At 42.5% G+C, this 15,791-nt stretch overlaps 1 protein-coding gene across 4 annotated transcripts in view; it reads left to right on the plus strand.

Moving 5' to 3' along the window:
* AGL (amylo-alpha-1,6-glucosidase and 4-alpha-glucanotransferase) overlaps positions 1-15,791 on the plus strand; it is a 65,995-nt gene that overhangs the window by 13,840 nt on the left and 36,364 nt on the right. For 3 of the 4 annotated variants that reach the window (XM_014571907.4, XM_075936601.2, XM_075936602.2), the window contains exons 8-17: positions 222-342; positions 569-671; positions 773-870; positions 3,260-3,399; positions 7,295-7,482; positions 10,989-11,112; positions 12,201-12,364; positions 12,973-13,074; positions 13,350-13,505; positions 13,586-13,736. In XM_014571907.4, the coding sequence (XP_014427393.3) occupies positions 222-342; positions 569-671; positions 773-870; positions 3,260-3,399; positions 7,295-7,482; positions 10,989-11,112; positions 12,201-12,364; positions 12,973-13,074; positions 13,350-13,505; positions 13,586-13,736 (1,347 nt within the window). Of the gene's footprint in view, positions 1-221; positions 343-568; positions 672-772; positions 871-3,259; positions 3,400-7,294; positions 7,483-10,988; positions 11,113-11,465; positions 11,590-12,200; positions 12,365-12,972; positions 13,075-13,349; positions 13,506-13,585; positions 13,737-15,791 lie in introns of all 4 variants that reach the window. The other variant, XM_025182967.3, reaches the window with a different exon arrangement.

Genomic DNA, 15,791 nt, shown 5'->3' on the forward strand with positions numbered 1-15,791 from the left:
AATTATGACCTGGTTGAAGTCAATGAGTATTTTTGCAGTCAACTTCAGTAGAGCTTGTTTTTCCTCCCCTAGTTATCTGTATTTCAGTTTCTAGGTAAACTGGAACAGCAAAACCTGTCTCTCTATGTGTGTTTTTTGTTTTTTTTGTTTGTTTTAAGTTTTAGTGTGCGCATTTTAAACTTCTACTCTACCACATTTTGGTTAATTTTATTTTTCTTCAGGTAACAGGAAAACTCAATCTGATCCAAACCAACATCTTCAAATAATTCAGGATCCCGAATATAAACGACTTGGCTGTACTGTGGACATGAATATTGCATTGGCAACCTTCATACCACATAGGTAACTGTAATATTGGGTTTGTACAAGAAAAACTGAATGTTAACTTTCAATTGAAAAATCTAGTATGATGAGATCCTCTAGGTGGGGTAAGGAATTAGAATTTTCATTCATCAATATTTGAGTTATATTTTATAATCAAAGGTATGTTTGAAATTTAGGAACTTTAAACAGGTGTATAGTGAGAGCTGAACTTACAGTTTTTAAGTGCTGTTTTTCTGTTGTATAGTAATGGACCAGCTGCAATAGAAGAATGCTGTAACTGGTTTCAAAAGAAAATTGAAGAATTAAATGCTGAGCAGTTCCGGCAAATTAACTACCATCAAGAGCAGGTCTTTTTTAATGCTGCATTTAAATTTTGAAATCTTTCTTTCTTTCTATTATAAACCATAATTTTATACTTTTATTGAAATAACATTTAATGTACTTCCAGGCAGTTACTTGTGTTGTGGAGACTGTGGCTTATGAGAGACTGGCTGACCATGGTCCTAAACAGGGTCCTGTTAGTAGAAAATACCCTTTACTCACCAGGTATTGTCTTTTGTCTTCGCTCAAAAAGCAATTTTTAAAATGTTCTACTTTCTTGGCTTGACTAAAACATCTAGATTTGATGTTACAGATGATATGGGCCTGACTCTGATGGTCTGTAAAGGCTAGGCCCTGCAAAGAATTCATCACTGTCATGAATTTGAGCAGTCTTGCTGAGCATCTTTGCAAGAATGAGCCTTTACACTGTTATAAGTTAGGAGTAACTCCCTTTAAGTCAATGGAGCAATAACTCTGTAAGAAGAGAAGAATCAGGCCATGTTTCTTAGAAACCAAACTATGCAAAACTTACTCGTTTAACTTGAACTTCAGTTTTAGCTCAATGAGGATTAGTGTTTCTCTGGTAAATTTTTTGTGCAAGTTGCACGTAAGCCTATGGAAGAGACATAATCTTTGAGGCAAATGTAAAATCCAATAAAAATAAACTTCTGTATTAAACTCACCTTTTTACTACAACAACATGGGATGCTTCCTTACAGTGATTAGCTAAAATTAGATTATTCTAATTTTAAGACTAAACTCTTTTGTTTTGAAACTGAGATTGTGCAGCCCCATAGTTCACATTCTGAGCTACAATGTAAGCCTTTGCATCACTTTCCCCATCTTTCTCCTCTGATCACACAGATGGAAAAAATGGTAACTTAGTTAAACTAATCACTGATAACGCTTTGTTGTAATGGCTGAACTTCTTGTTAGGCTTTCATTCAAAAATCTCTTTTTAAAAAAAAAAGGAGGGGGGGACATCAGGTGGCTGTACAGAACACGGTATGGGGTTTAGATTTCATTGAAATCCAGGGGATTTGTTATGGTGTTGCTATAGTGCTCATCTAGGGAATCAGGGGTAATTGCACCTTGCTGCCCTTGCCACTTAAGCTGCACAATACAGCTTTGCCAGATTTGGGGGGTGCAGCCTGAAAGAAACTGGATGTGGTGCTGATAGAATATTTGTACTAGTTTGGAAGCAGTGCAGTATCTTAAGGGTGCATCTGCACGGCAGGGCTTAATTTGAAATAAGCTACACAAACTGAGCTACGTCAGTTGCGTAGCTTATTTAGAAATAGCTTATTTCAAAATTGAGAGTATCTACACAGCACTTATTTTGAAATTAAGCACTCTTCCTTTGATTTCCCTTACTCCTCGTACAATGAGGGTTACAAGAGTTGGAGTAAAAAGTCCTCCACTTTGACTGTATTTTGACATTATTTCAAAATATCTGCCTGCTATGTAGACATGGACTAAGTTATTTCAAAATAATGCTTGTTATTTCAAACTGTTTCTGTGTAGACATATCCTAACTGATTTAGAGGTCTAATCTAATTTTCAAAAGGGAGTTAGGCATTTAGGAGTTATCCAGCTACAGTAGACTTGTGATAATCCGGCACCCTTGGGATCCAGGTGGTGCCGGATTATCAGAAATGCCGGACTATCAGGAGGTACTCTGGCAGGGGTGGGTCTCGTCGGAGGGGAAGCGGGGGAGGGGGCGGGGGTGTGCCAAACCCTCCCTCCTGCTGCAGGGAGGCAGAAGAGGAGAGGCGATGACAGGCAGGCAGCCGCATTCAGGACATTCTGGTCAGTTACAGTCACTTCGGCTGGATCACAGCCGACACGCAGTTCAGCCTTTTTCTTCACCACCACCACCACCAGAGCCTACTGTTGTTGACACTCCCATAGAAGCAGAGGAGGATATTGAAGAGGGGGATGATAACAGGGATGAAGCAGCACTGGTTTCATCGGATGATGAGTAATTGTGCAGCATGGCAAAATAAAGTTACAGATTTAAGTTTCTGGGGTTTGTTAAAATTCACATTTTTTAGTGTTTAAGTGAATAATTAACAGACTGTATATATATCAGCAGTGTATATATCCGCACACCCCCACCCCACCGACCTCTACCTTCCCCTGCCCCCCCCCCCCCCCCTCCGGCAGTAGAGAGGAAAGTTACATTAACTGCATGTTGGCTGTGAATCCAGCCGGAGTGACTGTAACTGACCAGAACGTCCTGAATGTGGCTGCTTTGGCACACCCCCCCCCCCCCCCCCCCCCCCGGCAGTAGAGAGGAAAATTACATTAACTGCGTGTCGGCTGTGGATCCAGCCGCAGTTAATTACTCTAACAACTTGAAGCAGCTGCTGGAGCACTTCCGGGTTGCAGTTGGTGCCGGACCATCAGGCGTACTGGACCATTGGATGCCGGACCACCGGAGTTTTACTGTACTTTGCAAAACAGAAAACAGCCCTTCATTTATCTCTTAGCAACAAAGTAGTTTTGTGCAATTTATTGGTTGATATAAGGCAGGCGGTATTTCAGTTGTCTTTAAAATATTTAAGTCTTAATTTTTTAAGTGCATTTTACTTTGTATTTATACAATCTCTAGATATTTTACTTACCCATATAAAGAAATGACTTTGGAAGAGGAAGAACCTCTGATGCATCAGCCTGATAAAGCTTGTCATTTCTTGGCTCATAATGGTTGGGTAATGGGAGATGATCCTCTGAGAAACTTTGCTGAACCAGGTTTGTGAACTGAACTTCAAATCGCTTAATAAATAGGGCATTTTGGGGTCTTTTTTTGCTTTATCTCAACGTAGTTCCAAATTTTAATTGAAACTTGTGCCAGTGCATATAGCATTTGTATTCCTATTCAGCATGTTAGCAATGCTACAACTACTTCAGGATTTAGAGCAGTGAACTCCAATCTTTTAAGCACAAGATCTCTTTTTGATTTTAAGTGCAATCCAAGGTCGACCTCAAATATAAATACCCTTGCCTCACCCCGCTCGCTCCATTCTCCCTTCCTCCCCCATCCTCACTCACTTTTATTAGGTTGAGGGTTGGGGTTCGAGGGAGGAGGTGCAGACACTGATCTTGGGCTAAGGGATTTGGAGTGTGGGAAGGGGTTCTGAGCTGAGCCTGGGGCAGGGATTTGAGGTGCAGGAGGGGTGCAAGGTGCAAGCTCTGGGAGGGAGTTTGGGTGCAGGGGGACTTGGGGCTAGGGCAGGGATTTGGGGTGCAGGAGGGGTTCAGGACTGGGGCTGGGGTTCAGAATGCAGGCTCCAGCTGGGCACTGCTTACCACAGGTGACTTCTGGGTGGTGGTGCAGTGGGGCTAAGACAAGCTTACTCCTACCTAGCCCCTGCACCACTCCCAAAAACAGCCAGCAAACTTTCCATCCCTGCCCCCCTGCTCGGTGGAGATGGGGTGCGGGGGGGAAGGGGTACCCTAACATAGCACACTACCTCCTCTTTTTCCCATGCCCTGCACAGCAAGCAGGAGGCTCCTTGGACTGGAGGACAGCTCCAAGGCAGAGGTCAGGAGCAGCATGGCTGTGCTGAGAGGGGCAGCTGAAGTGCCGGCACTGGATAGCCTCCCAGCCAACCCTGTTAGGATCACCAATCAGCAGTTCCCAGATCTACCAGTAGATCACAATCTACTGGTTGGTGACCACTGATTTAGAGAGTCTTTTCATTTTCTGAGTGCTGTTTACTGTTGTCTTACCATGTGTATAGCAAGCACTATACCTCCTAAAATTTAAGCTTCAAAACACTTTGTTTTCTGAATAGGCGGGAGTGGGCTTTTGTTACGGTTATGATGTTCTGAAATCACTCTTTAAATGAAATTGTCTATGCTCATTCTCTCTGTGAAGGAATGCAATTTAAGTTAAACAAATATTTCCTGACATTTGAGTTAGGAGAACCAAAGAATATTTTCACCAGATTTTTTTTTTTTATTCTGACAGTGTTCTCTAATAGCTTGAATACATCCAAACTTTGAGGGTCAGCTCCTCAGTTTTGCCTTTTAGGTACTCCCCTCCCTCCCCTCACTGCTCGTGTGTGTGTGTATCTCTTTATACACACACGCGCGTATCTGTCTCTTTATTTCTTCCACTCCCTCCCCCCTTTAAAGGATGCAGGTGATCTGAGAATTTATTTGGTGAACTCTCAGAGCAGTAGTTTTGTCTAGTGTAGTGAAATTTTAATTCCAATTCAGTTGCTAATGGTTAAACTGGTGCTAATGGATAGCATCACAGCAGCTGTTCGCCCTCATAAATTTACAGAATTGCCTGTCAGAGCTCTGCCAATAAATACATTCAGTATATGGTTTTTAATTGTTGCAAAATAATTGACTTCCTTTTTTTCCTCTACATATTCTCTTTAAAATAAGGCATTATTGAAGATTAATACATGTTGGCCCAGTGCAGAAGTTTTTTTTTTTTTACTCATCCTTTAATTGGCTGTCCTTTTCTTTTGGCAAATATACATGTATTTGGCTAGTGCAGTTGTCCCCTGATGTCTAATTTTCACTAAATGGGTAAAATCTTGGCCCAATTAGAAATCTATCCATTGAATTTGCGGGTGCTAGGATGTCACTCAATTTGTTTGAAGATACTTGTACAGGTTGCACCTCTATAAAGCAGGATTCTCTGATCCAGCAACATGGATATTCCAGGATGAGTGTCCCAGCACATTGCAGGCAGTGGGCGTCCTGGTGTGCTGTGGAGGGAAGAGTGTCACGGGGTCCTGGTGCATGGCCCACCTGGCTGCACGGGGAATTGTGAAGCTGCCAGGGATATAGGGGGGCAGGAGCCTTGTGCAAGGCTGGGTGTAGCTGGCAGGAACCAGGGAGCCAGAAATGACTTCCCCTAGTCTGGGGAAAAAGGCCTCATCCAGGACCAGTCAGGTCCCTAGGGTGCTGGACCTGTGTCTCAATATATGACAATACTTTATATTCTCCATTCATCTATTTTTCTTGAAGGGTTCATTACCCCCCTATGTCTTGCATACTTCCATTGATGAAGCAGTGTGTGGTGATGTAAGGGTAACTGGAGCAGGCTGCCAGTGTGTCATTGCTCTCCTTTTTCCATGATAGAACTTAACAATTGTTCACAACTTGACAAGGCTTACAAATTTGGAGGGGAAGGATTTACAACAAGGAAAAATCACAAAACTAGCAGGAGATGTATGAAGTAATGCAGGATTATTTTCTCAGATGAGTACAGAAAGTTCTCCTTATGTTTCATAAATCAGCATTTTTAACTGCACTGAGTAAAACAGAATAAGAAGAGCTCATTGTGGAATAAAAGTAATCAGACCATTAGAACTCTGCATTTCATGAACAAAGTGTTCCTTATGCGTGATTGTAAGCAATTACCCAACTGGCTTCCCAGATAATGCTGAAAATCAAAGTAGGTTCTTAGATGTCTTCAATAGGTCATAAATACCTTTTTCCTAATCTGATTCTAACAAAATATTTTTAATAATCTTCAAGAGCTGTAAAAACAGTAAATTTCATATTTTGTGGTACAGTGGATTAGAGTATAATTTACAGATAAATCGTGATTTTTAAAATTTAGACTGATCACATGTAAAATACAGAAATAAGGGAATGAAACAGACTAGGATATAATTTTCAAAGCCATCTCAGTGTCTTAGGTGCTTCTTCAAAATGTAGCTCTAGATTTAGTAGGAATAGAAACTGAATTAAAATAGATTACATTTTAAAATTAAGGCAGTTTATATTACGCACAGTTTATATACACTTTGAACCTGTCTGTTGTCAGCATTTGCTGTCAAGTATATGATTTACTGTTTTACTGAACTGAAAATATGGAAAAGATTGTAGAGAAAGAGATCTTTCATGGAATTTGCAATGCTATACATTTTAATGCACAGGGCACTGTTTTATTTTATTCCGTTCAATGTACCACTGTTTCTTATTTGAAATTTAAAATACAAATTGGTTTGTTTATAGAACTATATTAATATTCGTATAGACTTCAAGTGCACCTTTAGTGTAATGTAACATGGGAAGATGTGATTTAGCATACATTATATAATTTGAGAATTGATATGGTATAGTTAAAATCTTGTTTTAATACTCCTTTTTTTATTTTTATTTAACAATAAACTCAATGGCTGCGTCTAGACTGGCAAGTTTTTCCACAAAAGCAGCTGCTTTTGCAGAAAACCTTGCCAGCTGTCTACACTGGCCGCTTGATTTTGCTCAAAAGCACTGACTTTCTACTGTCTGAAATCAGTGCTGCTTGCGCAAATATTATGCTGCTCCCTTTCGGGCAAAAGCCCTTTTCCGGAAATGCTTTTGCGCAAAAGGTCCAGTGTAGACAGCTGAAAACAGATTTGTGCAAAAAAGCCCCGATGGAGAAAATGGCGATCGGGGCTTTCTTGCGCAAAACTGCGTCTAGATTGGCACGGACGCTTTTCCGCAAAAAGTACTTTTGCGGAAAAGCGTCCGTGCCAATCTAGATGCTCTTTTCCGCAAATGCTTTTAACGGGAAAAACTTTTGTGTTGAAAGCATTTGCAGAAAATCATGTCAGTCAAGACATAGCCAATATGTCAGGTTCCCTTGCTATCAGTAATGTATTGCAGCTAAGTGAATTTCTTTTCTTTACAGGTTCAAATGTTTACCTAAGAAGAGAACTTATTTGCTGGGGAGACAGCGTCAAACTGCGCTATGGAAATAAACCAGAAGACTGCCCTTACCTATGGGCACATATGAAAAAATACACTGAAATTACTGCCAAATATTTCCATGGAGTGCGTCTTGACAACTGCCATTCAACCCCTCTTCATGTAGCTGAGGTGTGGAAGGAACTAGCATTTTTATCGTAAAGTTGTTTTTGTATGTGTAATAAAGATTTACATAGCAAATGGCAATGCAGACATATGCAGGCTTTCATTAAAAATCCTCATAGATTAGTTTAGTTTATTTGAGGTAGCTTGAATCCAGGTAATGCTGATAATAGCAGTGAAGGCCAGCATGGGATTCACAACAGGCTAGTGGGCTGAGTGCATATCTAGGACCCATGCCAGGCTTGAACTATCTGTGCTGAAGTCTGTGCTTTTATTGTCTTCACTGTGGTTGTTGTACTATTTGGATTCAGGTGTTGTAGAGGTGTACCCGCTGGATCACTTGTCAGAATATTTGTCAGAGAATACTGTTCTAGATGTAGTATTAAATTCCTTGAATGTTAAATCTGTGGGTTTTTTTTTTCCCCCCTACTTTCTGTTGAGTGCCTTCTCCTCACGAGAAAATCATTCTTAAACAATATAGGCTACTCATTTGTAACTCATTGCAACAACTGGTGTTATCTTTTCTGAATTAATATTTTGCATCTAATGATTTTGTTAATTACTATGGAAAATATTTTTCCAAAGCTTCTGTCTGATCAAGCTTAGTGTGAATAACTCTCTCAGTAGTTCCCCAAGATATATTTCGTTTCCAGCTTAAGTCTAGTTGAAGAATATTTAGAAAGCATTGATTTTTCTGATGACTCTATCTAAGCAGGATTGAAACTAACTGTAGATTTATAAGATTTTTTTCAGTACTTTGGGAAACAAAATATTGATTCATTTAAACCTATTTTTGGCTCCCTGGGAGCCATAGTGCACATATGGCTTTCGCAGCTATACCTGCTGTTATTGCCATTTGAATTTCTGTTCTTAGCAGGTTTAACTGAACTGCTCATAAGAGGGCATGCTCATGAAACCCTAGTCTAAATGTCTACTCTTAAAATGGTACAGTGGCACATTTGCATCTTTGTAGTACTTCTTTGTAGACACTGCCTTACACCCACTGGAGGGATTCTTCCATCAGTGTAGGTAATCCACATCCAAAGGGCAGTAGCTAGGTCAACAGGAGAATTCGTCCAGCAATCTAGTGTTATCTAGTCAGGGACTTAGGGTGAGTTAAATTCACATCACTGAGTGGTGCTGTTTTCACACCCTTGAGAAACGTTACACCAAACTTAATTTTCTCACATAAACCAGGCCTAATTCTGGTGTAGCTGAAATGGCAGCAAAACTGATGAGGTTTTTTTTTGTTTGTTTGTTTTTTGCATATTTCTCTTCAGTAAACATGGATATACTAGGTCCAGTACTGTTTGTCACAAATTTCATTTTCCATCAAGATCACCAGTAACAGTGGTTGCAACTGACAATGAATTGGTTTTCAGCAGCTTTTCATAGTTGCTGTATTATTGAACATACTAGTGCTTCCTGTAATGTAAATTCTTGTTGCTGACCTAAACAGTTTCATCGTAGCCATCCACAATTGGTAAAGTATAACCCACAATAATATAGTTCAAAAGGGTTATTTTTCAGGGTTCTGCTTCATTTCCCCCCCCCCCTTTTTACCTTAGGACTTTTCCACACACCCACATATACTCCACCATCACATAACAGAATTAGTTTCTAAATCAATTTAGTTAAATGGATGCAATCCCTTTCTGCAGGACTGCTGATAGAATTCCCAGGATCCTAGAAGGGCAAGGCCGGGGCTAGCTTCCCCCAGCCAGCCCTTCAGTGCTGCCCAGCCTGAGCCACCTGGGGCTCTGGTAGTCATTTAAAGGTCCCAGGACTCTACTGCCACTCTTGCAGTGGTAGCTAGCAGCCCGAGGCCCTTTGAAATTGCCTGGCCCTGGGACAGCTGCCCCTTTTGTTTCACCACCCCCCATCAATGGAGCTGCCTTTGTGAGACTTGCTTAAATCTAAATGTGCTTTCTTAATAAATAAAACTAAACTAATAGCCCTCTTAATGTGATTTTATCATGTTCACAAACAGGTGTTGCACACTTTTAAATCAGTTAGAAATTATTTTGATTCAGTACAGTTTCTAGCTGTAGGCTGGGCCTTAGTAATATGAAGTCTAATTTTTTCTGCTTTTGGTCTTTGAAGGCGCCAAGGACTAAATGCAACTTTTTCACCTTTAATTTATGTATCTTTCCTGTTTGTTCATGCAATTGAGTTTAAAGTATTGACAAAAACAAGCAAAAAAAATCCTCAAATTTTGAAGAAGTTTGACCAAGATTCTTGTGTGTATGTTAATATTATTCAGGAGATCTTTATCAAAACCATACCAGATCTTGTACAGGCAGTCCCCGGGTTACGTACAAGATAGGGACTGTAGGTTTGTTCTTAAGTTGAATCTGTATATAAGTCGGAACTGGCATCAGCCACCGCTGAAACTGATCAGTTTCAACTGCAGCTGAATCTGGGTGCCAGTTCTGACTTACATACAGATTCAACTTAAGAAACCCAGGCGTCCCCAAGTCAGCTGCTGCTGAAACTGATCAGCAGCTGATTCCAGGAAGCCTGGGGCAGAGCAACTCTGCCTCGGGCTTCCTGTAGTCAGCCGCTGGTCAGTTTCAGCAGGTGACTTGGGGACGCCTGGGGCAGAGCAGCTGGGGTGCTGCTGGGTTGCTCCAGTAGCGTGGCTCCTGGGCGCTACTGGACCAACCCAGCAGCACCCCAGCTGCTCTGCCTCAGGCGTCCTGATTCAGCCGCTGCTGAAACTGACCAGCAGTGGCTGAATCAGGACTCCTGGGGCAGAGCAGCTGGGGTGCTGCCGGGTTGGTCCGGAGCGGCGCTGCGGGACCAACCCGGCAGCCCCCAGCTGCTCTACCCCAGGGGTAGGCAAGAAAAGCCTGGTCTGCTGGGGGGGGCACTAGCTGCACACCCCCCAGCAGACCAGGGAGACGGGGGGTGGGGACGCCCAAGTCCTCCACGGCTTTGCTCCGTCTCGCTGGTCTGCTGACCTGGGAGACACGGAGCGAAGCAGCAGAGCACGTGGACAGCGGGACAGTCCAGGCGCGCTGCGCTGTCCCACTGCTGGCGTGCTCCGAGGTTTTGCTCCCCATCTCCCTGGTCTGCAAAGCCGCGGAGGGGCTGGGGCTGCGGGACAGCCCAGGCGCACCTGGGCTGTCCCACCGCCGGCTTCCCCCGTGGCTTTGCAAAGCAGACCAGGGAGACGCGGAGCAGCTTTTCTCGCCCCGAAGTACACGGGTGGCGGGACCACGAGGTCCCGCAGTCCATGTCTTCCGGGGCGAGAAAAGCCGCGTTCGTAACTGCAGATCCAACATAAGTCGGATCCGCGTAAGTCGGGGACTGCCTGTAATTGTTTAAAGCACACAATCAGGGTCTAACTTTTACAATAAGTACTACTCATTTATCGAAATTTTTGTTTTCTTGAACAATTTTTTTTTTAAGAACTCAACTATGTTTGGTTACCATACATCATGTTATGGTATATGCTTAGGTTTCAAGGGTTTGTTTTTAATGAAGATCATTAAAAAGTTTATCATCTATAGGAAATGCTAGCAGCAGCCAGGTCAGTCAGACCGAATCTTTATGTGATAGCTGAACTCTTCACGGGCAGTGAGCACATTGACAATGTCTTTGTCAACCGCTTGGGAATTACCAGTCTTATTAGAGGTATAGATGCCTGAAAGTTTTATTTAGGATTGCTATATGTGGTTCAAAGTTTTTAATGTGAAACTAACTTTGGTTTGGTTTGTTTATTTTTATATCTCTGCCCTTTGCAAATTCAAACCTCTTTTGTTCTTTTTCTTTTAATTCCTCTATCTATTATCTTTCTATTCCTAATTGGCTTTTTGGTTACTTTTGCATAATTGAACTTGTTTGGTTTCTTCATGTTTTGGCTTTCCATTTTGTGTATGCTGCATGGAATTACCTTGCTGCCCAATCCGTGCCTAGCTTTGTATTCTTTCTTTTTTTCTGTTCTGCCTTTCCCTTTTCTGTGTCTTCCTTGGCTGTGCTTTTTGCAGTATATGCTGGACACAGCAAGAAAACTGCGGGCTGATTTGTATGTAGTGGCTGAGCTGTTCACAGGAAGTGAGGAGTTGGACAATATCTTTGTGACTAGATTGGGCGTTAGCTCCTTAATAAGAGGTAGGCTTGCTATGTGTGTTGTTCCCCATCACTCCTCTGATGCTGCATGTATGGTGTGCCATGTATGGGAAAAAAAGTCAGATGTTGGACTTGTGCAACTTGTTATATTTCATATATTTAACACGTGCTCAGAGGCATTTAATTTTATATGGTATTTTCTCTTTACTTAAATATGGTATTGTGTCATAAGCTGAGATATGCATCCTAGGTGTTGTAAGAGTTCAAAAAGGAACTGTAATGTATATCGCAATCTGGAGGAATAGCAGTATTTGTGGCATAGCTTTCCCACACTTCTTCCTGATTGGTTCTGGTTTTTCTTTTTCTTTTAATTAATTGATGGACCTTTGAAAGGGGATACTCTTTTCTTTTCTTTTTTTTTTAATGTTTTTCCTTTTTTACCCTAACACACCATGACACATTACATGGTGGATGCACTCAAATTGTGGACACTCTACCTATAATTAAAGTTTAATATTCTTTTAATATTAAGTAATACCTTTGATTATTTAGTATGCCAAATATGAAGGCATTTATTGTAGCCTTCCTATTGGATATCCTTTAGTTATGTCAATAAGTCTCCTGTAAACACTCACACAAGTTTTGTTCCGTAGAGGCAATGAGTGCGTATAACAGTCATGAAGAGGGAAGATTAGTTTACCGTTTTGGAGGCGAACCGGTTGGGTCTTTTGTTCAGCCTCGTTTGAGACCATTAATGCCAGCTATTGCACATGCACTTTTTATGGATGTTACACATGATAATGAATGTCTTATTCAGGTAAGCTCTTCAGTTATTTTAGATTTGTTAGAGTATTTAACATGGAAACAATTTTTTTTTTTGGTAGTGTGATTGTCATGTCAATTCATAAAGGTTATAAATCAGGAATTACTTTTGAATGATGTTTTGGAAAGACATGACTAGTTAAAAAGTTATATGAAGTGGAATTATACAGTGTTTCCCACAATCTTTTGACCTGTCCCTTTGGGGATAGAAGCATAAAAATCTAGTAAATACATTCTGGTTTGACTCTTGCATGTCCACCTATTATAAACTTTGTAAAGGTTTCCTCTTCACCTGTTCTCTTAATCTGATCCTGGGATGTACAGAATGGGTAATACTGGGAGGATCAGAGGAAGATTGGGCACTGGGATGACATTGTTAGGAGCTCTGCTCTTTTAAACTTCATGTGATGATTTTAAATAAAAGCTTATAAAAGTTTTAATCTGTGATTAGTGCGATAAGCACATCCAATAAACAGTGAGTTCTTCTGTAAAATAAGTATTTGAATTTCTTGTGTTTGGAAGGAAATAAAAAGATGATAGACTAGGTTAATTTTACTCTTTTTTTTTTTTTTTTTTTTTTTTTTTTTTAATTCTTATAAATAGCACCGATCTGTGTATGATGCTCTTCCCAGCTCAATGATCGTGTCCATGGCCTGCTGTGCTACAGGAAGCACCAAAGGCTATGATGAGTTAGTACCCCACCAGGTCTGTGTCTCCTCTTTAAAACTGCGGTTGACTTACTTTTTTACAAAAAATTCATCGCTATTATAATACTAGAATACCAATATTACAAATATTAAAGTTTATACAATAAATTATGGGATTTACTCATTTAAAATTTCAAAGAGATAGCTTATTAGCTATTTCACTGTATCTGTGGAAAATGAACTGATAGAAGAAGAGGAGGGAGGAGGAGAGAGAGAGATTTCTAGTTATTTTTCAGAATAGTTTATGTATGGCTAAAGTTTAATTATTTGCAGATTTCTGTAGTCGCCGAAGAGAGGTTTTATGCCAAATGGAATCCAACTGCGACAACCTCTACTCCTGGTGAGGTTAATTTCCAAACTGGAATTATAGCAGGAAGGCTAGCCATGAACAGGCTGCACCAAGAGTTGGGAGCGAAAGGCTTCATTCAGGCAAGAAATTGAAGTGTAATTGTTTCACTCAGTTACATTTATTTTCAGAATAAGAATGTGTTGACTTATGTATTTTGTAGGTATATGTGGATCAAGTTGATGAAGATATAGTAGCAGTAACAAGACATTGTCCTAACACACACCAGTCTGTAGTGGCTGTTTCTCGCACTGCTTTCAGAGATCCCAAAACCACCTCCTACAGCAAAGAAGTGCCTCAAATGTGCATCCCAGGTATTCAAACCTGTTTTTAAGAGTTAATAGTATCCAAGAGATTAAAGCATAAAGGTGAAACTCTATTGTTTCTACTTATTAAAGATTTTGTGATTAGTATGCAACATTAAATGCATAGATATGAAAGTATATAAAGGTACCACAAATACAGGCAGTCCCCGACTTACGCGGATCCGACTTATGTCGGATCCGCAGTTACGAACGGGGCTTCCCCAGAGTACACGGACTGCGGGACCTCGCGGTCCTGCCGCCCGTGTACTCTGGGGCTTTCTCTGCGTCTCCCTGGTCTGCAGACCAGGAAGACGCAGAGCAAAGCCGTGGAGGGGCTCAGGCAGCCCAGGGGCGCCTGGGCTGCCCGAGCCCTCCCCCCACCCCCCCCCCCGCGGCCTTGCAAAGCCGCGGGAAGCCGGCAGCGGAACAGTCCAGGAGCGCCTGGGCTGCCTCGCTGCCCGAACCCCCCCGCAGCTTTGCAAAGCCGCGGGGGGCTTGGGCAGCGGGGCAGTCCAGGAGCGCCTGGACTGCTCCACTGCCGGCTTCCCCGAGGCTTTGCAAAGCCGGGGGGGGCTCGGGCAGCGGGGCACCCCAGGAGTGCCTGGGCTGCTCCGCTGCTGGCTTCCCCGAGGCTTTGCAAAGCCGCGGGGGGCTTGGGCAGCGGGGCAGTCCAGGAGCGCCTGGACTGCTCCACTGCCGGCTTCCCCGAGGCTTTGCAAAGCCGGGGGGGGGGGGGGGGCGGCTCGGGCAGCGGGGCACCCCAGGCGTCCCTGGGCTGCTCCGCTGCCGGCTCCCCGAGGCTTTGCAAAGCCGCAGGGCAAGCTGGCAGTGGGACAGCCCAGACGCCCCGCGGCTGTCCCGCTGCCGGCGTCCTCAGAGGCTTTGCTCCCCGTCTCCCTGGTATGCTGGTCTCGGTCCGCCGCCCGTGTCTTCCTGGTCTGCTGGGGTGGGGGGAGCGCAGCTAGTACCCCCCCCTCCCCCCCAGCAGACTAGGCTTTTCTCCGGACACCTGTGGCAGAGCAGCTGGGGTGCTTCCGGTTGGTCCCGCAGCGCCGCTCTGGGCGCTACTGGTCCAACCCAGCAGCACCCCAGCTACTCTGCCCCAGGCGTCCTGATTTAGCCGCTGCTGAAACTGACCAGCGCTGACTACAGGAAGCCCGAGGCAGAGTTGCTCTGCCCCGGGCTTCCTGGAATCAGCTGCTGATCAATTTCAGCAGCAGCTGACTTGGGAACGCTTGGGGTTCTTAAGTTGATTCTGTATGTAAGTCAGAACTGGCGGTCAGTTTCAGCAGCGGCTGAATCTGGACGCCAGTTCCGACTTACATACAGATTCAACTTAAGAACAAACCTACAGTCCCTATCTTGTACGTAACCCGGGGACTGCCTGTAGCTAATACTAATTTGAACCACTTTTGACTTAAAAAAAATACATCTACCCTTATATCCCCATGGAAATTTTGTGGTTCCATTTCCTTTCTTCATGTTGCAAATAAGCCACACAAGCAGGAGAAACTTTTTAACCCTAGCAGAAAGCCATTGGAATATAGGGAAAGTTCTATTTTTTCCATATACTGTAATCTAAATCTCCTTTTACAGTTTTCTTAAGTACTACAAGTAGTAACAGATAAAGAATTTTTGGATATGTGGGTATAAGTTGGTTGTAAGCAGTAGTGTAAAAAAAAGCACCAATGTGAGTAAGATCTGGCACAATAAATTCTTGTGTATTTTTGCAAGTTCTTAAGACTTAGTGCAAACAGCATTAGTTAATTGAGCCTTTTTGCATTGAAGTGGCTATTTGATCTTAGCCACTGTAACATTTCTGAAAGAGCCATTGCAACTTTTTATATTTTACTTTTTGTAAACCCCAAACTGCAAACATTTCTTCACTTGCTTGACTTTTCTCTCATGGCAATTCCGCTGAAGTCTGTGGAATTGCTAACATGCCTAAAGTTAAGCACATGTGTAAGTGCTTGTAGGATTCAGAGCCTTTAAGTTTTAGATCATTAAATAAAGCAAATAAGGTTTTTGAAGATCAAGGTGGTTCCTCTGTGTATTTAAAAACTG

Source organism: Pelodiscus sinensis, chromosome 9 (assembly GCF_052426305.1).
Source record: "Pelodiscus sinensis isolate ZL-2025 chromosome 9, ASM5242630v1, whole genome shotgun sequence".
NCBI classification, from domain to species: domain Eukaryota; kingdom Metazoa; phylum Chordata; order Testudines; family Trionychidae; genus Pelodiscus; species Pelodiscus sinensis.